The sequence below is a fragment of the Carassius gibelio genome, chromosome A9, assembly GCF_023724105.1.
Source record: "Carassius gibelio isolate Cgi1373 ecotype wild population from Czech Republic chromosome A9, carGib1.2-hapl.c, whole genome shotgun sequence".
Taxonomy (NCBI): domain Eukaryota; kingdom Metazoa; phylum Chordata; class Actinopteri; order Cypriniformes; family Cyprinidae; genus Carassius; species Carassius gibelio.
In genome coordinates, this window is record NC_068379.1 from 31,032,563 (window position 1) to 31,057,305 (window position 24,743).

The 24,743-nt window shown below is 35.6% G+C and overlaps 1 protein-coding gene across 1 annotated transcript; it reads right to left on the reverse strand.

Moving 5' to 3' along the window:
* Positions 1–535: 535 nt before the first annotated feature.
* LOC128020180 (von Willebrand factor C domain-containing protein 2-like) lies at positions 536–24,743 on the reverse strand. The gene is made up of 3 exons (XM_052606885.1): positions 24,350–24,743; positions 9,899–10,028; positions 536–1,065 (listed from the first exon to the last, which is right to left on the reverse strand). Exons 1-3 carry the CDS (start codon positions 24,737–24,739, stop codon positions 914–916), a joined length of 672 nt encoding a protein of 223 aa, XP_052462845.1. The 5' UTR covers positions 24,740–24,743; the 3' UTR covers positions 536–913.

Genomic DNA, 24,743 nt, shown 5'->3' on the forward strand with positions numbered 1-24,743 from the left:
ATTAAGTTATTAAACTTACAATTTCAGGGTGAATAATATTGTATTATATTGTATTTCAATACAGAGAATCTAACGAGAATCCCTGAGAACAGTGAACAATGCCAATTAAAAAGAAAAAGAAAAAAAAGAAACACCATAATTTTGAGGGATTTTTAAGTCAAAATGCACAAAATTATAATGACTTGCTTTTGATTATGAAATAATAATATATTTGTTAGTATTTGTTGTGCTTTTATAATGATTACATTAATTTTTTTATTATTCTTTTCAAATATATCATTAGTTTATTTTAATTTATAATAACTTATTTTGATATTTTAATAAATTGTTAATGTAGTATTCTTGTATTTAATAAAGTAAAAATATTGTATTTCATTAGTGAGAATATAATGAGAAACCTTGGGAATAATGAGAGTTACAAACAACCAACCAACCAAACAAACAAAAACTTAAATCAAACCTCAAATAATTTTGAGGCAAATGTAAAATGTGAATTTGGGTTCATTTTTATGAAAAAAGGCCAAAATAAGAATATGATACATACACAAACACACACACACACACACACACACAGATATATATATAATGGATTATTTTAAATATAATTTCTAATTGTATTCTTTTGATTTTGGAGTGAAATGTTTTCATGAAGTTCACCCAACTATGAACTCATCACAGGAGAAAAATGTGGCCTCAGTTAAAGACACTTGTTATGATTCTGCCAAGGACTTTTATGCGTGTTTGTGTTTGAGTGTACAGTATGTCCCATGTATCTCAGCACGTCCAGCCCATCTCAGTTTGCCAGAGGAATTGTGCTCCTGCCAATTAGTCCGTCTCTGTCAGAAGGTGGCCCCTGCGCCGACAGTCGTGCCACACATCTCATTGTGTCCCTCCCTTCAGCTCCGGAGGGTTTCTATGATGATGTCTGGCCGTTGAGACACTCCCGACGCAAGCACTGCGCAGGCTTCCACCAGTCCCCGCTGTGGCACCGACAGATGGTGCAGTCGTCCACCTTCACTTCAATGCCAGCTGGGATGATCGTCGTTCCAGCGAAGCAATTTGGACCTGTCACATGGGGGAAAAGAGGAGATTTTAAGGAAGCAGGAATGAGCAAGAGCTCACTGGAGCTTCTTTTGGGAGGAAAAGCCAGAGTGACTCACGGGATTTCTGAAGGCGGAACAGACATGTGGAAGGTTTTCACGGCCATGCACCGATGGGCTTGTTTTTGTAACACTAAAGCTCTTTTGCTCCTCTTTCTTCCTCTCTTTTTCTTTCTCTCTAATTTTTTCCCCTCACACACCCATCCTCTCACTGGTATACTTTGCATTCTAATGCACCACAGGCTGCAGGGGCTGCTGAACAGTCATGCTGGCACTATGTGTGATCTGAGCACGCTCTACTCATTCTCTTCTATTGTGGCCTTGAAGCATTGTAGACCATGAGCTATGCAGAAAAACAGTCCATTAAAAAACATTGAACTTATTACATGGTACACTGATTTCAAAACCGAACTGATTTCAAATAATCACTTTTATCAATCACTCATTTGTGCAGTTATAATTAAGATCATCTCTTTCATTCAAAGCATGTTAAGGCCAGTTGTAGTCAGAAACAGTTCAAAACTTTGTGTTCAGTAAGTAGTATATTATAATATATTAAAATAGAAATGTATTTCTGTATTTCACTGTATCACTATATTTCTATCAAATTAATGCAGCCTCCGTAAGCATTAGAGACAAAAAAAAAAAAAAAGAATAAAATCTTACAGAACCCAAACTTATGTTAGTCTGAAACCTGACTCCGTTTACATGATGTTAAAAACACAAATTACTTATTTAGTCCGACTAAAATCAAACTTTATTTTGCACTTACTATTCACAGAGAAAGCCTGTTAATTAGTACTATGGACATCTTTGGCTGAAGTATCTTATGGTTTCTTCAGTCTCTGAAGTATTGAATGCCACTTTTATAGCTTGTATGCTAACACTGTAAATGTAATTCAGTTTTTGAAAAAAATGCTTTCTGCTCCATGGACTTGTGCTCTATCAAGCCAAAACTGCTCTTTTTTTTTTTTTTTTTTTTTTTTTTTACTTATTTAGTTTGGTCTGGTTCGGTGAGATTGTCAAAGATACAGATTAACAGTCATTAAACAATATTCAACCTCATAATCCTGTTATTGATCAGTCAGAATTAAGAATTACAAATAGCTGTGAAATGCGATTCATCAGATTGTTTTATTCAGTTAACAGCAGGACATTTTTTTTGTTTTGTTTTTTGTAATTTTAACTAAACACACAGTGTTGTTCAATTGCAAGGGCCTATTGTGATCATAATTTACAAGAACACTTATTTTTATGCAATTCCTCACTTCCTTGCCCCAATGAGCAGATGTTAGTGGCCTGCTGTGGAATAAACCCGAAGCGGTTGGTATAATTGCTTAGCAAATATCCATATTTACCCATGTAAAGTGGTAATGATCATTCCTAAATGACAGCAAATCAAAAAGTGGAGTAGGCTGACAATGTGTTTAATTAATTCCTGTGCTGAATTGGGCTGTAATGCATTCTGTAACCATAAAATTACAATTTCAACACAGCCACTATTGTCTAATGTTTTTCAAGATTATTGTATTTGTGCCTTGCAAGGAAATTTACATGAAGGTATCAGGTTATTTATTTTTAAGGTATTGAATGCAACTATGCATAGTTTACTGTTATTACTAAAGTATGTATATTTAACATGTAATAAGGACAATAAAAAAGTGTTAGCAAAGCCAACAATTATTTAAAGCAGGTAAAGCTAATATGAAAAGTAAAATAATAATAAAACGCAGGGTGTGCATTTATAAAACACATTCTTGGTTTCTCCGATCACAAATGAAGACAAATGGTTTTGTGTTTACGCGGTGTGATATGCAACGCAATGTGTAAAAAGACTGTATAAGCCATTATAATCAGTAATTATGTCCCCACTGGATGCAAAAAATGCCTCTTTGTAATGGGTTTTATTGCTTTTATGTCATTGTGCCAGGACACGACATCACAGTATGGTAATTACTGTAACATTTCCTTCACACGCTTGAGGTATTCGGCCAATCACAATGCACTGGATAGCTGGCCAATCAGAGCACACGTTGCTTTTCAGAACCATGAGCTTTATAAAAATCAATGCAATTCAGAAATTTCAGGCGGGGCATTGAGGAGCAACAAAAATGTTCAGTACATGGAAAATATATATATATATATTTACACAAATACACGAAATAATGTTCTTTTCAGCAACTTCATATGACCTCTTTGAAGGCTTGTATAAATTGCACAATGCAATTCTAATATTTATCTGTGAGTGGTGCATTTCTTTGTCTTTATACCCTATAGTCTCTGTTATAGCACTTGACCTTTGGTGACCTCACGGGGACTGAAGCTGCAATTAGTGGTTACTATAAAACAAAATCTATAACAAGAGTCAAGGTATGAGTAGAGCATATCTGCTTATTCAATCAGTGTAGTTTAGAATAGTCCAGTTTAAGTTGTATTAAATATTAATATTCTCTTGTGGATGTACAGGCTACAGTGTTCGTACTTATCAGTCTTATTTTAGTAACAGGATGCTTTCATAGATACACATCTTATGAACAAATTAGATATCAGCATAAATTTGAACCCAGATCCCTGTGGACACATAGTTCTTTAGAGATAATTGTATTAGTGTGGTAAATAAGATTATTGTGGATTTACTCTATTAAAAGGGCTTTAACAGAATACCTGCAATGTAAAATGTAGGCGTATGATAATCACAGTACAGATTTTTATTTATTTATTTTCAAATCAAGACTTTTTGTAGGTGGGATCAGATTGGAGATTCAGGCTTGGAGTGTGTGAAACATGATATCAGTGTTTTTCCACTTGCTTTGCTGATCTCCCAGTCGCAAATTATCGTGAATTATTAACAAGCGTCTTAAGGGTTGACTTTGAGCAGTGTTGTGAATTTGATGATCTGTTAAGTATTACATAATGTTTTTAATTTCCCACATTCCTATTCTTATATGACATTTATCAAATGTAATAAGAGCTGATTCAGATTGTACAAGTTTACATATCAGTGTTACGAGTTTTCTATTGGCATATACTTTCACAGAAAACCAGTAACCCAGTTAACAGGAAATGTTCTTAGTACTTTGGCTAATATTATGGAAAGGCTCTCTCAAAGTTTTAAACAAATGTTCTTCCAGTAAAATTAATAGAAAATTATTTGTTTCAAAATTATCATGGAAGCCCCCCCCCCCATTTTTCAGAACAGTCAAAGAACATTACAAACAAACATTCTCTTAATGTTAGAAAAATTATAAAACTGAATGTTGATTTATTTATTTATTTTTTACATAAGTTTCATACCTTAAGTGGAACTTCAAATAAATGTTCTTTAGAACATATTTTGTTTTTACCTTTAAGCAGAGAGGTTGTGACAAGGCAGGAGGTGGAGGATTTTAATGGGCCACTGTTAACAATTTCTTTGTAAACAGCAATTTCATCTATGTATATGGGCCAGACATAATTTTAACATATTCACTTTTTATGATTATTTGATAATGGGATCTGAATAGGTTAACCATCAGCTCTGAAGAAGTGTATTCACCATACTCGGCTTGTTAAAAATCAGCATTTACAGAAGTAACGTTTCAGCATAAGGCCATTCTTGAAGACAAACTAAGTCCTTGAAATTACTTCTGGTTTGATGCGGCAGTACTCCCTGAAATATAGTCCTCACTCTATGTCAGTAAAAGTCAGTGGTGCCGCACATTTCAAAAAGAGTTCAAGCTTCATGACCTCCCTTTTACTGTGGGGGAAAACAACTAGATTGCCTTTTAACCACATCACAGACATGTTTATAGACTTGCAACAGGGCAGCAGGGTTAGCGGTGCACAAATTGCTTTACTACCTACAATATTCTGCATGCTCCTAAGAGACCTCAAGAAGTCTTACATGTACTCAAATATTTGATTTCCATCAGTAAAAATTATGAGCTGTTGGCAAAAGTGCAAAAGTGACCGTTCAAGGGGGGTGAAACAGAGATGCGTAACTACTAGCCTAGCCAAGAGCAGTTATTCGTCATCCTATAGAAAAGAGCGTCACTAGTGCAAGGACACCTTGGCCAGGTGTACAGGTACCAAACAGATAACGGATAAGATCATGCTCAAAGCCATTGCTTATTGGCCCAGACATCTGTTTTAAGACTACTGGTTTATTAAGAAGATGAAGATTTGAATCCTTGATTACAACATAATAGCACATCGTGTAAGCAATAGGGTTTTAAGATGCATTTTTTATTAATTCAAAACTGCCAGTAAAAGGATTAGAATGAGAAAGCAATATTATGGGTAGAGGACTCATATTTTGGTTGCACTTTATTTTACAGTACATGTACTTACATGTACTTATAGTGTACTTACATTGCATTTTTCTAAGAAAGTTCTGGTAATACAAGGTAACTACAATGGAGTAGGGTTAGGTTTAGGGGTAGGTTCATGGTTAGTACCTACTTATTACATAGTTATTGTAATTACAATAACAAGTACATACATACATGTAGTGTATACATAAGGATCAGGACTGTAAAATAAAGTGCTTCCCATATTTTAGCCAGAAGCAACAAGTGAATGTTTAAAATGTCCTGAGGCATTTATCTAAAAATTTTAGTTTACAATAATAAAACTGGTTCAATAACAGTTCAGAATGTGGAAATCCTTGACTTCAATAATATTAACTTACACTTTACATTCTCTCCATTGCAATCTGGATCTCTCCCAAAAATGTATTGGATTATTTTGACACACTTTTGAGTATTGAGATTTGAACAATATGATAAACATTTGATATCTTCTGCATCATCAGTCTCAGACATCAAGGCTAAGAGAACAAAAGACATGGAATTACTTTGAAACCAGAAATTTGATGTTGAATGGGGAGTGCTAAAACCACCAAAGTAATTACTTCCGTCTCTAAACAAAGACACCTACGGGTCTTCACAGAAGGTCCCAAAAGTGAACTGAGTGAAAAAGGCAAGTACTATTTGCAGTTGGCCTTGGTTCATTTAAGCTGTAATTGACAAATATATTTACTTTCACGTTGCAATGCAGTCCAGCTAAACTCTTGAGTCTTTTTAAAGTAACTAATATTGGCAAAAGTGTGAAAATAAAGTGAACCTGGAGGACTTTACTCTGACAATGCAAAGAAGAAGAGAACCAAACAATGGGCTTAAACTGAATGAATCTCAGAGCACTAACTGAAATGGATTCTGCATGGAGATTTATTAATTGCATGGTTTATTATGTGAATACAGACATAACAGTGTATTGTAGCTCCTTCATCCAGGCATGGGATGCATACAAACTGTATATGTACAGTAGTAAATATATTGTAGTTTATGCAATTTTGATTTTATTTTTATTAATTGTGCACCTTTAAATTTTCAGATCATAGTCATCATCATAGGTGAAGTTACTCTGTTGCAGTGTAGGCCCACGTCATTGCTCCTCAAATTAGCCTGCAACCTACAAGTAAACAGTTACTATGGTAATCACTGAAGCTACTGAGAGATGGTTGCCCACGACTGGCTCACTTAGATAGAAACATGGCTAGTTGTCTTTCCAGTAGTGCAGCTGAGCTTGGTATTGATGGACAAAGTTCTTGTTAAAATGGATTTTTAAAGGCTGCATCATGTGCCAAGGTTTAGAGGCATATTTTGGTAATTAGCAATCAGTAGCAACCCAGCACACTTTTCCTTGAGGCTATTTTTGAGTTTTTGAGGTTCAATTTCACATCAGCAAAAAAGTACTGGATTCCTGCGAGGTTCATTAAGAGAGGATCCGAAACAGAGTGATACCTCACAGTCTTTCTTTTTATTTTGACATGACATGGGACAGAGTCAGATGTGAGCTATATGCTGATGGATGTTGAGAATTGTGCTATAAAAAAAAAGAATGCAGCCATGTCTGAATTTTGATTGACTGAGACTTGGCATTCCCAATGTCATTGTTGATCCTCTGCCAGCTCCGTCTGTGTTGGGATAAGTGTCTCTTGACATTTACCGTCTCAGTATGTCTATGTGGAACAATCTGAGAGAGATTACATGACAGACTGTTTAGAACAGCTCTTGACCAACGCTATTAGAATTGATTGAACTGAGATAAAGTCTCTCAAACTAATTATTTTCTTCCTCCTAATTGCAACCAAATATAGCCAAGCGAGTTCTTAGATAATATATTATCTTTAAGATGTCATTTCAAACCAAAGCCTTTCATTAAAATGAACAGGAATAGGAAGTTCTCTTATGAATTTTGAGGACAGTCATAAACATTATGGTGCAAATACCAAAAAAGTGCTCGTATCGAATTTGTTATTGATATTATACAAATTTTCTCTCTGAGGACCACTTAAAACGATCACATTGAATTGTATTATTTTGAGGTAGCAAACAGGTAAATTTAAAAAGAAATTAATTTAACAGATCTGTCATTTCTAACTAGAAAAGTTTGCCAATGTTTGTATTTGATTAACATTGCCATACACAAGTTTTGGATTGTTAAAACCAATTTTAATTAATTCATTTATTTTTAAATGTTTTTTAAAGACTCTTATGCTCACTTAGACTGAATATATTTGATCCAGAAAACAGTAAAAATAGTAATACTGTTACAGTTTTATATACCTGTTTTCCTTGTTTATCATTTAAAAAAAATTAATTTATTCATGTGTAAAGCCGAGGTTCAAAAACCATTATTCCTTAATTGTCACTTGATCCTTCAGAAAGCCTTCTAATATTTAATACATCCCTATTTAATAAAGGACTTTTTATTTTATTCGTATTTTTTTGTTTGTATATTTATTTTATACCTTTTAAAGAAATCTTTACGTGACCAGAATGCATTTCTTTTTTCCAGAATGCATTTATTTTATATTTCTTTGATTTACAATTTACTAAATTTCTTTTTCTGTTATTCTGTCTCAGCTTCCTGTAGTATGTGGCCAAATGAATTGAAATGAAGCCACGTCTTAAGTTCTGCATATTGCCTGACCCTGATATATATACTATATCTTTGAGTAAGAAGCACATTACTTAAATACAGTACTGGCACAGAAAGTATATATATATATATATATATATATATATATATATATATATATATATATATATATATATATATATATATATATATATATATATATATATACATACATACATACATTGAACACTTTTATCTCAAAGTATCAAGTAGAAATTGAATCCTCCTGATATGACCCCTTTAAAGATCTCGGAAGCAGAGTTAGTTATTTCCTCCAGGGGACGGGCTCCACCACAGCCTCCCTAAAATGCCAGCACCACAAGCTCGTCACCGTGCCATGTCTGCCTGGATTAGTTCTCTTCCAGGCTGTAGGCGAGGTTTGTGTATCCATGCGTGCATATCTCTGGCTGTCTTTCTGCACTAGTAAAGCAGAAAGTCACAGCCAGTCTCTATTTAGCAACTATACCTTACACCACATTTCTGATTGTAATGTGGATCCTGGAGAATGTAGGTCAATATGTGCCAGAAGGGGAAAAAAGAGGGAATTGCATAGATTTTAAAGTTGCACTTAGAAGATTAGATATGATTTTTCTTTACAAATGTATTTTCAAACATGTCTCCTGAGGCGCTCTACAGAGCGGCAAGATTTCTTTAAAACTGACGACTCTGAAACTTGATGTAGTTATTTCTTGTTCAAATCTATACCCTTCAATTTTTTTATTGTCAACAATGGCTGTCTGATATATATTTTTATATTTTTAAATTCTAATAGTTTTTATAAGTAAACTTAAATGTTCTTTTAAAACCAACACTTAATTAAAGACAATATTTTATATAATATCAGTGTTGAAACATAATGTTGAAATTCACAGGTATTATTATTTTAGATCGTTGATTTGGCCCTCATTTTATGGATTTTCCTTTTCCAAAAAATGCTAGTTAATTTGATTGCATTAGACTAAAACTTTTTTTTCTTTCATTATGCTCAGTTTTTAAGTATATACTGGCAAAATGATCCAAACATAATATATATATTTATATATATATTTTTTTCCACTCAAAAACCGAGGTACTGTACATAAGCTCATATCAGTGAGGCCTACAGTCAGTTTCGATACAAAATCTGTGCTAACTGAAAGTATAAAAAGATTGCATCAGAGATTTGGCATAATGAGAAATTTACAAGTAATTTTTAAAAGGCTGGTAATTTTTGACCTGGTATACCAAATTAAGTAAAGGATTTTTTTCAGCACAACACAATGGTTAAATCTATGTCCTCTACATGTTGTTGATCATGTATTTATGTATTTATCCCACTGATTCACAGAGCTTACACTTTTTGTGTTTGTGCCTCTGTATCGGACTGACTCAGGGATATCTCTTGCCCTTGGCCATCCAGTGAGCCATTGGAATCCAATAATTGTAATTTTGGAATCGGGCCTTGCTGATGAGTGCATCAAGACACAGGAGATAGAGGAGTCCCCATTGGCCAATTAATCCTTCTTAGCATGGTCTTAATCAATGGGAGACTGTTTATCTGAACCAAATTTCACCTCTAATCGAGCAGAGGATTGGTAATCAGAACTCACTAACTGGTGATACTGAAATCTAATAGAAAGTTTTAGTGGGTTTTAAACAACCTGTGCATAGAGTCTTCTGTTTATATCACATTCACCTCACTGCTATTTCTTGAGCCCCGATACATGCCAGTCAGCGAAACAAATTCCTTTCCTTTGGGATTGTGGAGAGAGTCCTCTGAGGAATGCTCTAAAGTACACCTTGCAGGTATTTTCGTCTTCTCCATAAAGTTATAATAGGAAATAGGCCGTTCTTACCGCTTTTACAGATGGGGCAGCACTGTTCTGGCTCATACACTGGGTTGACGCACTCCGGTACTGCACAGTCAGCGACCACACAATGCACCTCGTTATTTGGCTCACAGCGGCACCATTCACAGGGCGAAGGCTAGAGAGACAGGGAAATGATACTGTGAGAGACTGTTACAGGTAAGACATCACAGTTAAAGTCAACATGAAATTCAAAATGACCCTATTTTTATATATATACTGTATAAATGCATGTTATTCCAAATAAAAACAGTGTATGAAAGTACCTGCTCCATGTCTAACTCATCCCTCCAACCTTCTGGCTACTTTGTACACTACCGTTCAAAAGTTTGGGGTCGGTAAGAACTTAGAATGCTTTTGAAAGAAATCTCTTATGATCTAAGAAATATCTGATGTCAAATTTACACTGCAAAGATGGCACAAAAGCACTTCTGAACTGGCATTTAGGTGCTGCACACAGACTGTTTAATGCTATTGAAGTTTGGCATAAATGCATAAATGCATTTACACAGCAACTGCACCTTTATACAGTACTTTGATTTAGGGGACTGAAGGAATAATTTAGTCTGGCTTTTAAGGAGCATTAGATCTTTACACAGAATTTTGAGCAGGCACAGAGTAGCCTTAACTTGGCTGTGTAAAGATGCCTCAGTTACTCTCTTATGCCAATTTATTTGATCAAAATACAGTAAAACCGTGAAATATTATTGCAATTTACCATTTTAAAATGTAATTTATGAATTTTCAGCAGTCAGTACTTCAGTCTTTAATGCCACGGGATTGTTCATATACAGTGCTCAAGAAAACCCTCAATGTTGAAAACAGCTGGGCTGCGAAATATTTTTCAAGATTCTTTAATGAATAGAAAGTTCAAAAGAACAGCATTGTTTTGAAGTAGAAATATTTTGTGACATTAGAATGTCTGTCACTTTTGATCAATTTAATGCACCCTTGCAGTCTGCTCTAAATCTAATCATTCATCCAATTTTAAAATCAGATTTAAAAATAGTTGCAGTATCTAACCAGTGGACAACAACAGATGTAAGTGGAGACCATCCTGTTTAGGGCATTCTTCTTGGTGAAGAAAGCCCAGATTAATATGTGATTAGTCCTATACTGGATGTCTGTAATAAAATACACTATTCCAACTGCTGAATATTACATGTTCTCCAAAAGGCCATAAAATATTAAATTTTAAATCCACATAGCCTACTGTGCCTTCTAAAAACTATTTAGAACAGTTCTCTCTTGCAGAATTGCAAATCCTAAAGTGAAGTGACATGCAGCCAAGTATGGTGACCGATACTCAGAATTCGTACTCTGCCTTTAACCCATCCAAAGTGCACACACACAGCTGTGAACACACACTCGGAGCAATGGGCAGCCATTTTTATGCTGCGGCGCCCAGGGAGCAGTTGGGGTTTCAGTGTCTTGCTCAAGGGTACCTCAGTCACGGTTTTGCCGGCCCGAGACTCAGACCCACAACCTTAGGGTTAGCAGTCAAACTCCCTAACCATTAGGCCATGACTTCTCACACTGATCCACAAATCCTACACTGAAATTTGGTTTTATGTGATCATTTCAAAAACTCGACATGTATTACTTTTACAACCCAGATTCCAAAAAAGTTGGGACACTGTGCAAATTGTGAGTAAAAAAGGAATAGAATAATTTACAAATCTCATAAACTTATATTTTGTTCACAATAGAATATAGCTAAAATATCAAATGTTAAAAGTGAGACATTTTGAAATGTCACGCCAAATATTGGCTCATTTTGGATTTCATGAGAGCTACACATTCCCAAAAAGTTGGGACAGGTAGTAATAAGAGGCCGAAAAAGGAAAATGTACATATAAGGAACAGCTGGAGGACCAATTTGCAACTTATTAGGTAAATTGGCAAAATGAGTGGGTATAAAAAGAGCCTCTCAGAGTGGCAATGTCTCTCAGAAGTCAAGATGGGCAGAGGATCACCAATTCCCCCAATGCTGCAGTGAAAAATAGTGGAGCAATATCAGAAAGGAGATTCTCAGAGAAAAATTGCAAAGAGTTTGAATTTCATCATCTACAGTACATAATATCATCCAAAGATTCAGAGAACCCTAGTTGTTATCAGCGCTCAGTTCAGAAGCCTGCATCTCTGATGGTATGGGGTTGCATGAGTGCATCTGGCATGGGCAGCTTACACATCTGGAAAGGCACCATCAATGGTGAAAGGTATATCCAAGTTCTAGAACAACATATGCTTCCATCCAGACGTCGTCTCTTTCAGGGAAGACCTTGCATTTTCCAACATGACAATGCCAGACCACATACTGCATAAATGACAACATCATGGCTGCGTAGAAGAAGGATCTGGGTACTGAAATGGCAAGCCTGCAGTCCAGATCTTTCACCCATAGAAAACATTTGCCGCATCATAAAGAGGAAGATGCGAAAAAGAAGACCTAAGACAGTTGATCTACTAGAAGCCTGCATTAGACAAGAATTGGACAACATTCCAATTCCTAAATTTGAGCAACTTGTCTCATCAGTCCCCAGACATTTGCAGACTGTTATAAAAAGAAGAGAGGATGCCACACAGTGGTAAACTTGGCCTTGTCCCAACTTTTTTGAGATGTGTTGATGCCATGACATTTAAAATCAACTTATTTTTCCCTTAAAATTATAAATTTTCTCAGTTTAAACATTTGATATGTCATCTATGTTGTATTCTGAATAAAATATTGAAATTTGAAACTTCCACATCATTGCATTGTGTTTTTATTCTCAATCTGTACAGTGTCCCAACTTTTTTGGAATCAGATTTATACATTCCACAGATTTTAATATTCTGCAGAGGCATCTTTTGCAGCAGTGCCAGCTTTAATTCTTTTGGACTAAGTATGTACCAGCTTCCCACACAGTTCAGGTATGTTTTTAGTCTATTCTCTTTGGCTGTTGAGTCAAACGATGCTACTTCACAGTTGGTATGATAATGTTGGTGGTGAGCAGTGTTAAATTTGCATTTCCCACATAGTTTTGAAATTTGGCTGAAATTTTACCATAAAAGATAGTTGGTATGGTTTTTAAAATATTGTTTTCGTGTTTGTTTTGTGGGTGAGCTAGTCTTTATTCATCCATAAACTCGGTATTCATCCATAAACTCTTTATTTTATTTTATTTATTTATTTCTTTGCTTAATGGGTACTTGTTTCCCATTTGTGTACACCAGTGTTGTGCCGATTTAGTTGACCAATTCACCTTTACTCCTTTCTCAGCTCCTGAACTCTGCAGCTTCTTCAAAGTGACCGATATGCTCTTTTTGGTTTCTCTCACCGGTTTCCTTTATGTTCGCAAAGAGAGTTTTGAGGTATGACCTTTTCAAGGAAGTGTCTAGGTGGTTTGATGTTCTGTATCTTCCACATCCTGACAATTGAACCAGCAATGTCCACTGGGACAAATTGCACAATTTTGTTTTAATTTATGCACTTATTTCAACTCCAAAAAGTAGTATTTTTGAAATATTCTCTCGTCTTTATTTTCACAGCAGTCCTTTAGAATAATGGTTCCTTAACTGTGGGGTTCCTCTCCAGAGAGCGTGGAAGTTATTTTAATGATTCACAGGTAGGGGCCAATTGTGAGGCAACTTTGTCATCGTTATGCAAATGTTGAAATTATGCAGCATGGGGATAGAAAATGTATGCAAACAGCATATATATGGATTTGTATATTATAAAACATATCTAATTTAGAATTTCAGTAGTGAAAACGAGAAAGTTTTAATAAAAAGGATATATATGCCTATGTCATAGTCCGCTTATCTTATATACATACAGTACTGTGCAAAAGTCTTAGGCCACTAGTATTTTTACACCCCCCCCCCCAACAAAAATGGTTTTAAGTCAGTTATTTATATCTTTGCTGTAGTGTGTCAGTAGTAAATAGCAGTTTATATTTCCAACCATTATTTTTGCCATTAAAGCTGCGGTAGGGAACTTTTGACACTCTAGTGGTTAATAAACAGAACTGCTTGCGTCTTGCGGAAGAACATCGTAGCCGGAACTACTTCTCTCTGTTTATGTCTATGAAGAATCACAAAGGTACTGGGTTTCTCCGCCGCGGTACCTCCGAAGCAATCTAAAATAGTCTGAATATAAACACTTATTAAAGGTGCACCCTAGTGATTCAGAACAAGCTAAAAACACGGTTTGGAAAATGGATTCATGGTGTACTCGCTTATTATGTTAATTTTTCTACATTTTGAACACAAACAAAGTTACGGACCGCAGCTCTGATTGGTTGTTTTTTACCGGGAGCGCATGACTTTCTGCAAATGGCAATAGGACCACTGGGAGGAGCCAGGGGAGTTTGATTGTTTTCACAGATTATCTGTCTCGTATTCTACGGTCAGGACATAATGACAGGTTTAATAAATATGTAAAAAATATATTTTTTTACAAAAGTTCCCTACAGCACCTTTAATTGTAATAATCCAGTGAGATTTTTGTTTGCACAAGAAGTCTGACAGCTACCAGTTCTCCACACAGAGATCTGATCTCATCATCATCAGTCCATCTGAAATAACATGAAGAAACAAACTGAGACAGACCAAATCCAGAAAAACTGTGGCAATGTCTCCTAAACACTTCAATATGTAAATGTAAATATAAAACATGTTGTTTTGAACTTTCTATTCATCAAATAATACAGCGAATATCACTGTTTCTGCAAAAATATTAGGCAGCACGACAGTTTTCAACACTGATAATAGAAATAAATGTTTCTTAAGCAACAAATAAGCATATTAAAATGGTTCCTGAAGGATCATGTGACAAAGACTGGAGTAATAGCTGGAAAATTCAGCTTTGCTATCATAGGAATAAATTACATTTTACTATAAATTATTGTATAAAAGTGTTATTTTAAATTGTACTAATAAATTACAATATTATATTAATTACAAATAGACTTATTTCAAGAACATGTTACTAATTATTACATAATTATTACTATGAATACAATTGGGAATGTAATACTAAATTAAAATCTTCAATTCTTGATCCTTGTATTTCAATGTACACATTGTGATGTATTATATTGTTGCACTCTAGTGTTTCATTCATGAATTTCTTGTATTCACAGAGGTGACACTGACTGTAAATGCCAGCCTGGATCATGGCTGAAGGTCTCAAGGACAGACAAGAGATCAGTACCCCTGTCCTGGCAGCGGTCATGCCCTTCAGTCTCTGCACACTGTGTAAGTGGCACGGACACTAATAATCCTCTGTTCTCCATTGATAACAGCATCTGGTCCATTGGGGCAGGAGCTTGTGAACTTGCCCATACTAATCATTTGTAATTGTGCCAAACTCCTTGTAGAGCCAACACATGGCAAAAAAGGATACAATGGGCAGCAGTGGGTATAAGCATCTAGTTTTCATAGCTTGTCTTCTAGAGAATGCTGAGATTAACATTTTCACTCAAAAACTGACAATGAACTTGAACCTTTTACTTTAATAAAGACACTTGAGCAAAGTCTTAAATGGGTATTATGAGATTCAAAGTGTACATGCAGTACTACCGAAAAAAAACATCCGTACAATGTATTCATTGCATTCATTCAGTACAGGACAAGATGGTCACAAAAAAGACTGAAAAGACTCTTTGTGTAGTTAGGTTAAGATCACTCTAATTGTAAAGGCTTTACTCTTCTCAGAATTATCTACGTATAATATTATGTATTATTCTGCTACATGGATCCAACAAAAATGTAAGCAAAACAACTGAAAGGAAAATTGTATTTTCCTGCTGAAAAAATACACATTAAGAAGAATAAGGCTGGGCTAGCTTGTCTCAAAGCCTGGCCAAGCAGATGTTCAGCTGGTGTACCTGCTAGATGTAGATTTCTTAAGCTGATATACTGACACATGCCTAAAATCTCTTAAAAACCAGCAAACCAGGCCAGGATCAGACTGGTTTTAGTTGTTTCTTCAAAAAGATTTCAAATGCACTAAACACAAAAGTCAAGGTTTAATACATTAATTCAAAATGAATGATTACTTTTGTATGTAGAGTAGAATAGCTATTTTATATATTGCCTATAATATAATTGCATTGGAATAAAACTTACTGACGTGTCTCACAGGGGGTATATAACAACTTCCCCAAAAAGTTTTGATAATATATGTACTTTTTGTGGAGCCCCCCTCCCCCCCCCACCAACACACACACACATACACCTTGTTACACTTGTGGTATTCCCAGTCAATTCCTCATAGTCTACAAAAAAATTGCTTAGACATTTTTCATTATGCAACATTATTAAAAATATATTGGAATTAGTGGTGGGCATAGATACATTTTTTAAATCTAGATTAATCTCACTGTAATCTTGGAATTAATCTACATTAATCTAGATTAAAATGGCTCATTTGAATTCTGCCGAAGGCCTTCAGAATATGTGTGCTACCCAAATAAAATAATGACTAAAATTAACGTTAAGTCTTTGAGAAGGGGTTTCTCAAGCCAGGTGGTGCATTAGACCAGGGGCTCATCTCCAGTTTCCAAAATGCATCACAAACTGCTTGAGAAAGCTGTAAACGAATTCCACATTGCACAAGGTGCAAACAACCGTATGCCTGTTTCACACATAATCCATCTGCAGTGCGTAAGCATTGCATCCTTTTTTACGCACCCATGTTAACGGATTACAGCATTCACGCAGTTGTGGTCTGTCAGTGCATTCCAGGAGAGTCGCGTCTGCAGCAGTGCAGCGATCGTTTACGTACCGAGTAGTGGACTGCAAACACGTCCTGTGTTAAAGCACAATGAGTATGAGTCCGTGCTGCTTCTGCACCACATACGAAACGCACACGGACTGCATATGCACTGCAGATGGAGTATGTGTGAAACAGGCGTGCATCTTGTCGAGGTTTCCATTGGGAAGCTTCTTTAAAAATATATATAATGGCCTGAAGCAAACCTGGCGGCATCTTAGCTGCATCCATGTTAGCACATCACATTTGATGTGGTAATTTTACAGTAGGCATACACACAGGTTTAAAGATTCATTCTCGCCCCCTACAGATTCGGCAAGGTATACATCCGCGTTAAAATATCAAGGTGAAAGTCATCATAGCTCGCGTAGTATAGACCCAGCTCCCAACCCAACTTTGAGAATAGATTAACGCAAATATTTCTTATCACTAATTATTCAAAATGTTTCCGTTCACTTCATTTGTACTGCTTCTAAGGCTATTGGTGATTTGTTTTTGTGTGTAACCAATAGTGAATTAATTTACTTTTTTTCTGGTCTCCTATTAACATGCAAACCAAAGCAAGCATATCCTGCACATGGTGATGAGGTCCCTGTTCTAGCGATTACAACATTGCTACTGTACATGCATCAGTCTAATACATTATATACTGTGGGTGTGTGTGTGTACAGTATATATACATAGAGCAGTTCACTTATAGGAAAAAGATATATGAGAAGTCATGCTTCCCATGTTGTCTTAAAGCAGTTGTTCCTGGTGAAGAAAGAGTGTTGAATGATGTATTTGGCATTCTGCAGGTAGCAATCTCAGTCTGAACATTTATTGAATGGCAGCATGAGCACAATATTCTGTAACTGCACAGGGTTACACGTGTAAAAGGACGTCTGTGACATTTTTGGTCTGTGTCCGATTACATTGATTACTTCACGGTTCATGTGATTAAAAAGATTCAATTTCTGAGGAAACGCCTCTAGTATTAGGAGGAGTTAGCTCATTTTACACCTGACCAGTTACATTTAGATTCATCAATGCTGTATGAAACAGTTTAACACTGATGGTTTTATCTCGTCATGCTGCAGAGAATGAGGAAGCATACTCTTTTCTACTCCAGCAGAAAATGACTCCTTCAGCCTGGACCTGCACTGTTTCAGAATCACCCAAGAGTCAAGAGCTTTTCAGCAGCCATTACTCCAGTCTTCAGTGTCACATGATCCTTCAGAAATCATTCTAAAAGGCTGATTTGGTGCTCAAGAAACATTTGATAACAATCATGCTGCTTGATACATTTGTGGAAACTGCGATCATTTTTTTATTTTTCAGGATTCTTTGATTAATAGAACAGCATTTATTTGAAATCGTGTACCATTATATAATTTTTAAGGTAACATTTGAACAATTTATTGTGTCCCTGTTGAATAAAAGTATTAATTTACTTTTGAGTGGTAGTGTATGTGACTTTTAGATGAATGGTTGTGAAGCATGAGAAGTTTGATGATCAAATGTCTAAAATGCTTGTTAGTTTGTTTAATCAGTCTGTGTAAAAAAAAAAAAAAAAAAAAAAACTGTCGCAATTACAAGAATAAATATAAATACTTTATCATTTATGATATTATTTTCTCACCCAGTCAAGTTCAAAATTAGACCAAAAAATAAATAAAGAGACCAAATGACTCATGATGACCGGTGGCTAGAAGTAGTTATTAACTGATAATACCAGTCTATCATATGGCTTAAGAAGACAACTCTCAAGTCATAAGAACAATCACTTTCTTTTTTTTTTTCTTTTTTTTATTATTTATTCTATTGTGTTCAGCAGAAATTCTCATTTTATGTATGAGGGTGAGTAAATAATGACAGAGTTTCCTCTATGGGGCGTCACCACAGAATTGTGTGGGCATACTGGCTCTGAAGTGTTAAAAATATGTTAAAAACATTTATATTCACTAATGGTGCCACTGATGGCTCATATGCACTAAGCTTGAGTCATCAGATCCTCATGAGTTTAAGCACAGATGTTGAGCTGCATTTTTTGACAGCATTCTGGGAAATGTAGTTCCAGACATAGGGGTGACTTAAAGGCTCATGCAAAATGCATTCAGAAAATGTTAAAGATCACGGTGGGTTGCAAAGGTTGCATTATGATAAGACTTTTTTAAAACAACACCAGGATCGGGGAATACAAGATGGAGAGGATGGTGGGAAAATGAAGATACTGAAGTGACCACTGATTTCAATTTGAAGCAACTTGGAAATGAGATTAAACTTGCTGAAACCATTTCATAGTTCCAGTTTCTGCCGGCCTACTTGTTAGCTTTTAATCAGTTTTTTAAATTAAAACCATGATGTTCCTCAGGCAGTTGGATCAGAAAATCAATTTAAGCTATTTATTTCAGGTGCTTTTTATAGCTATTTCCTCTCACAGGTGTCAGAGTTTGCAAGTACAGTCACTAATTACTGCTCACTGTAGCATATGCAGATGAGAGGGCAACTTTGTCTGTATGTATTTGCATCTGAGAGAGAAAAGAGAGATACATGTTATAGCTGAAATATTTCTAAGCAATTACAATTTATCTCACAATTCAGACTTTTTCTTGCAATTCTGAATTAATTTATCACAATTTGTACTATGTTTCTTGCAATTCTGAGGATTAAAAAGTGAGAATTATGAGACATAACATAGAATAAACTCTCACAATCCCAAGTATTTCTTGCAATTCTGACTTTTTGTCCACATAATTTTTTTAGTTTATTTATTTTTTACCATGGAATAAATAAAAATAATTCTGACTTTTTATCTCAAAATTCTTTTTCTCGATATTTTGTGTTTGTATCTTACCATTCTTCTCAGATTTGTCAATTGTGTGAAGAAAATTCACAATTACCTTTTTCATTCTTCTGTCCTGTGGTGGAAATAAGCTTCCATACTAAAACCGATTACTCTACATATCTATTTTAATAAAGTTGCTGCCTCTCGACATTGATAGACACTGCCTTGTATTTGATGGAATTTAAATGGACATTTCCTCATTAAATATTCAGCATGAGAAATGCACCGCTGCCTTTTCTGAGATGCTGGATGTTTTGTTGAAGCTTTGAGTGATATTTGTGACAAGACAATTCTAAACCTTGAAGAGCCAAAAGTGTTATCTAATTAATTTACAAAAAAATGTTTTCTCTGAATGCTTGAGGATTCAGCATGAAAAATTCAATGAAAGTGTCTACATATGAGACCTTATAAAATTATAGGTCTAATTTTATTTTGCGTATTTTATTATCTATAAGCCATTTCCTCAGATCTTAATTTTTTCACTGTCTCTCAAAGGTTTTCCCCTTTCTGGTGATCCCAGAGCTCATATCCCAGCCCTAGTCTATCTGCCTGGGATCTGAACTCACCCTATAGCTCCGGCCTCTTGCTTGCAGCGGTGAAGTGACTCTCTTCCATGGCTGCTGGGGAACCCTGTAGGTGAAACACCTACTAAGGATAAATTTCAGAGCTCTTAGGGAATATAACACAACAGCAGAAAAGGAACCACTACATTATTTCCAAGCAGCAACTGCTCCTAAAATTAGCTAAATTAACCACTTACCATATCTTTTATATGTTCTTACACTGCCAGTACAATACTGTGTATGTTGTTCTTGTGTCAAATTGCCCCAAAATGTATTTGGACACTTTTAGATTAAACTATGATCTGATAAAGCAAGTATTATCTGTAAACAATTTTTTCAGAACTAACTACATTTTATGCAGTTATTAATCAGCTGGTCCAACTACTGTGGGAAAAAGGATCTTATGCTCACAGAGACTTCATTCAGATGATCAAAAATACAATAAATCAGTAATATTGTGAAATGTATTTCTGTGATAGCAAAGCTGGATTTTCAGCAGCCATTACTTCAGTCATCATGATCCTTCAGAAATCATTTTAATATGCTGATTTTGTGCTCAAGGTTTACTTTTGTGTAAACCACAAAAAAGAACAGGATTTATCTGAAATATCGATATTTGTGAGACTTCATCACCTCTTGGCTAACTAAAACTAGTAGACACAGTCACATCTTACTGACCCCACATTTTTTTAACCATAATGTGTTTGTGTATGCGCTTGTGCTTGTGCTTGCTTGTGTATTTTTCTTAACTTAATTTTTATTTCACAATGATCTATTCCAATTACTGTATATACACTTTTAAGTGATGCATAAATGTCTAAATACTTTTTGTAAGCACTGTGCTTGTATTTGATATATACATTTATTAAATCATTAAAACAATTAAAAAATTAATTTTAATATAATCTAAAATAGCTGGTTTGGACTCCTAATGCACTGTTACTCCAGAAAGCACAGAGTGAGAAGGTGCAGAAACAGAGCAGAGAAGTAATTGGCCATTATAGTTTATTCTCTCAAGGTTTCGATTGACATGATTATACGAACATGCTCTTCCTGAGCTTTCATTGGAACATTGTAAAAATCAAGACGTATCGGTAAGAGCTATCGCCATGCTTTAGAAGTAATGTGATTAACTCTGTTGTGTCGGTATAAATCCTATAGCTCTTTCAATCACCCTGAGTCTGGAAATCGTGACATTTAAAAAGCCACATAACTGTCTGGGTCAAGCTGGGTTACACATGGGTCAGTGTGCATGGCTTTGATAATGCACTTCAAGTCTTTCACTTCAAAATCTGTCACTTGGCTGTCATTTGCAGCAAAAAAGCAAAAAAAAAGCAAAAAAAAAAAAAATAAAAAAATAAAAAACAAAGGCTCTGCTGACTGATTGGTCTGCCTCATTCTACAGTGAAAAGTCTTCTCCACGTGTAAGATTCATATCTCTGTGGGGCTCCTCCCACTCCTGCTGAGCCAAGTAAATACAGTCATAGCTAAAGAACGGCTGAGGAAATGCCAGTGTAGCCCACACCAAAGGTTACCCTGTCAGCTTCTCTTAATTGGATCGGCTATCAATGCCCTTTGATTCCCATTCGCAGCTGGACGTCAGTACTTGCTTTTTAATTCAAAGAGATCTCTCTGGACACTATTGAGTGATGATGCCTCGTTTGCTTAATGCACACGTCAAATTCAGAGCGGAAAACTGATCAAAAAGAGACTTCTGCTAGTTAAGATTTACTTGGCTTTGTTTATTGGTTTTCAACCAGGGTATCTTATGAATGGAGGTAATCAATAGAGCCAGAAAAAAAATATTTTAGAGATAAAAGATCGTTTTTCCATTCAAAGTTGAGGAGAACAAGCTGTATTGATGGACCTGATCTTTTGACTTACATGGGCAAATATGTCTAGCTGAAGTATGCGTTGGTTAATCGGGCACCTAACAAAGATGGATTTGATTTAAAAGTCTCTGAGACCCTAATGCCAATTATGTAATTTAACCTTCTTGTTAGTCACAAAAAGTTTCCTTAGATGTTGGTGCCTAAATGAAGTGCTCTAATCTTGCCAGCTTTAGATTCTAAATTGATTGGCATTAGCTGGGCTTCTAAAAAAGTCTTTGTTTACTGAGGGACATGGCCAACTTATGTGGAACTGAATATGGCTTGACACCTCAAAGAAAACACTGTGCACTGCAATAAAATGCTGATTTTGTCTAAAAGCAGCTCTGAAGCTTGCCAGCCCCATGTTGATACAACAGAACTGGTGAGTGATAATGTAGCAGATGTTGCTGGATGGGAAATTCATCACTCAGAGAGTGATGAGAGTGAACTGCATAGACTTTCCACTGTAATCCTGATATTAATCATTGTTCTGGTTTTGATCTTCTGGTGAATTAGTTTTGAGATAATAATCTTTGCAATACATTTAGTGTTGGGAGACAGGTTGCCTTAAAAGGCCTGAATTTACATGATCTCAAGATCACAGTAAATGAATCAGATGTAAGAATGAGATGAATGCTAATGATATCTTGTTCTCTGGAGAGAGAAGTTTCAAGATAAATGCTGTGCAAAGCCAAGAAAAAGATCCAAAGCATTACAGATAAGATTAAATACATAATTACCAGTGTGGCCAGTGAATAATAAAATATCAGAAACATCAAAGAACATTTCCTGTGGTCTGTTCCTTTTCCTTAATATGTTATGTTTATCTTAAAATATCTTTTTGAAAAGAGGATTTTGTTCAGCCATTGATCTTTAAAACTAAATATTGCATTTTAATACAAAAATATTAAATTAATATTTATTTTAAAATGATTCATTAAAAAATATGTTAAACCACAATGGATTAAATGAATATGAATATATTTTAAACAATACTTATATTAAGATTTAAATTACTGTGACAAAATCTGAAAATGCCGAAGGGTACAGGATTTGAGTTTTCAAGAGATGAAATCCATAAATGGATAAGTGCAGGAAACAATCCTGCCCACTCCCACCTCACAAGGTGCACTTGTGAGGTGGAGTCCAAAGACTGATTTTGTGTGTGATGATTTATTGCTTTGCCCTTTGTTGATACCTAAAACTTATATTAGAGTTTGCACTTGCTGAAACAGCCCACTTTAATCCTGGAAATGAGCTTTGTGGGTGAAAGTAATTTTTTTTTTACTGTTATCTCATCAATCGCTTTCCTGGTGTTGCAGATTCAATTCTCTGACATTGTATCTTAAACTCATTACGTGTTTAGAGAATTAATACTTCTAAAAGTCTTTCCATTATGTGAAAATTAAATATGTATGACCTTCTATTTGCAACCCTGCCATTGGAAATGGACCAAAGTAAACAAGGGTCCTGTTGATGTTAGTCAGGATTTATTTGCAGTATATTACATAATATTAGATAAATATCTAGTATTTTCAACTGCTTAATAGACTATTTATGTTAAATATGTGCTCTGCTGACATGAGGCATAACACCAAAGAGCCAACAACATGTTAGGTCTAATAAAGTGGTCATGAAATACCAAAAAAACAAACAAAAAAAATCATTTATTTGTCAGTCCAATGTCTTTTGAATCTCAAATTGGCCAAATGGTTCATCAAGCAGCACAACATTCATTTTTCTATCTATGGCTGATGTGTCTTTTAAGAATGCTTCGGTGCTTTGTTGTATGATTGATGGGTTTACTGATCAATAAAAATAACTTGAACTAAAATCAAGAGAAAATGCACAGTAGTTTTAAATGGATTGCTTTGTCAAGTAGATTGTTTCTATAGCACAGCTCTAATCAAATTACAGTTGATAGAGATGGATAGGGCTTGTCATGATGAGCCTCTAAAAGTAAAACAAGCACAAAACTATCCCACAATATCCAATACTCCACTCATGCAGGGACACATCTACACAAACACATAAAACAGCCTAATTTTCTTGCATATATTTGAGGACATAGTGGTGCAATAGTGTATATGTGGTCTTGAAACTGTCCATATGTCTCATGATTTTGACATATGATGAGATAATTTCAGTGATGTTGTCATGTATGCTGTGTTGAGGTTGATTTGTTTAACTTGCAGGCTTGATTATTAATTTCAAACAGTATAAAGTACAATCCACCCACAATTTGAGAATAATGGAAGGCGTATTCCCTTTATACCCCTGTGATTTTCCACTGTACATGGTTGAAATTTCAGTTGGAGTGCAAGACACACTTATTAATTAACCACAGGCATGTGTGATAAAACAGCCTCATATTCCTTCATAGACTTATTATTTTGGTAATTGGCAGCATGATCCTACCTTGAACTCCTCCAGGATTTTATAAGTCTTCCCTTTGTATTCACAAAAGTTTTTGACCTCCTTGCATTCGGGGCAACACCCGTTGTGTTCCACCTTGGTGCACTTGGGGTGTATTTTAGGGCACACGGGTTGGTCACAGACAGGTCCATCCTCCGTGCACATGCACGGGCAGTTCGAGTGGCCCGGGAAGAAGCGTTCCCCGAGCTTGTACACGAAACCACTGTCATCCACGCAACCTTTCCCTCGGTAGTCATCGAAAATGATGTCATTGTTGGCAGTTCTCTCGGCCTCGTCCGTGGCGGGATAGTCCTCATGGCCGACAGAGGCCAGCGAGACAGCGGCGGTCAGGGCGAGCAGCACGATGCAAATCGCCCGGAAAAAAGGGCCCATCCTT

Bases quoted from the DNA above. Each gene is read 5' to 3' on its own strand.
- LOC128020180 (XM_052606885.1), bottom strand. From the start codon at position 24,739: ATGGGCCCTTTTTTCCGGGCGATTTGCATCGTGCTGCTCGCCCTGACC. The intron at 10,029-24,349 runs GTAGGATCATGC...CTGTCTCTCTAG, and splicing joins AAATCCTGGAGGAGTTCAAG to CCTTCGCCCTGTGAATGGTG. The intron at 1,066-9,898 runs GTAAGAACGGCC...CCCATGTGACAG, and splicing joins CTGCCCCATCTGTAAAAGCG to GTCCAAATTGCTTCGCTGGA.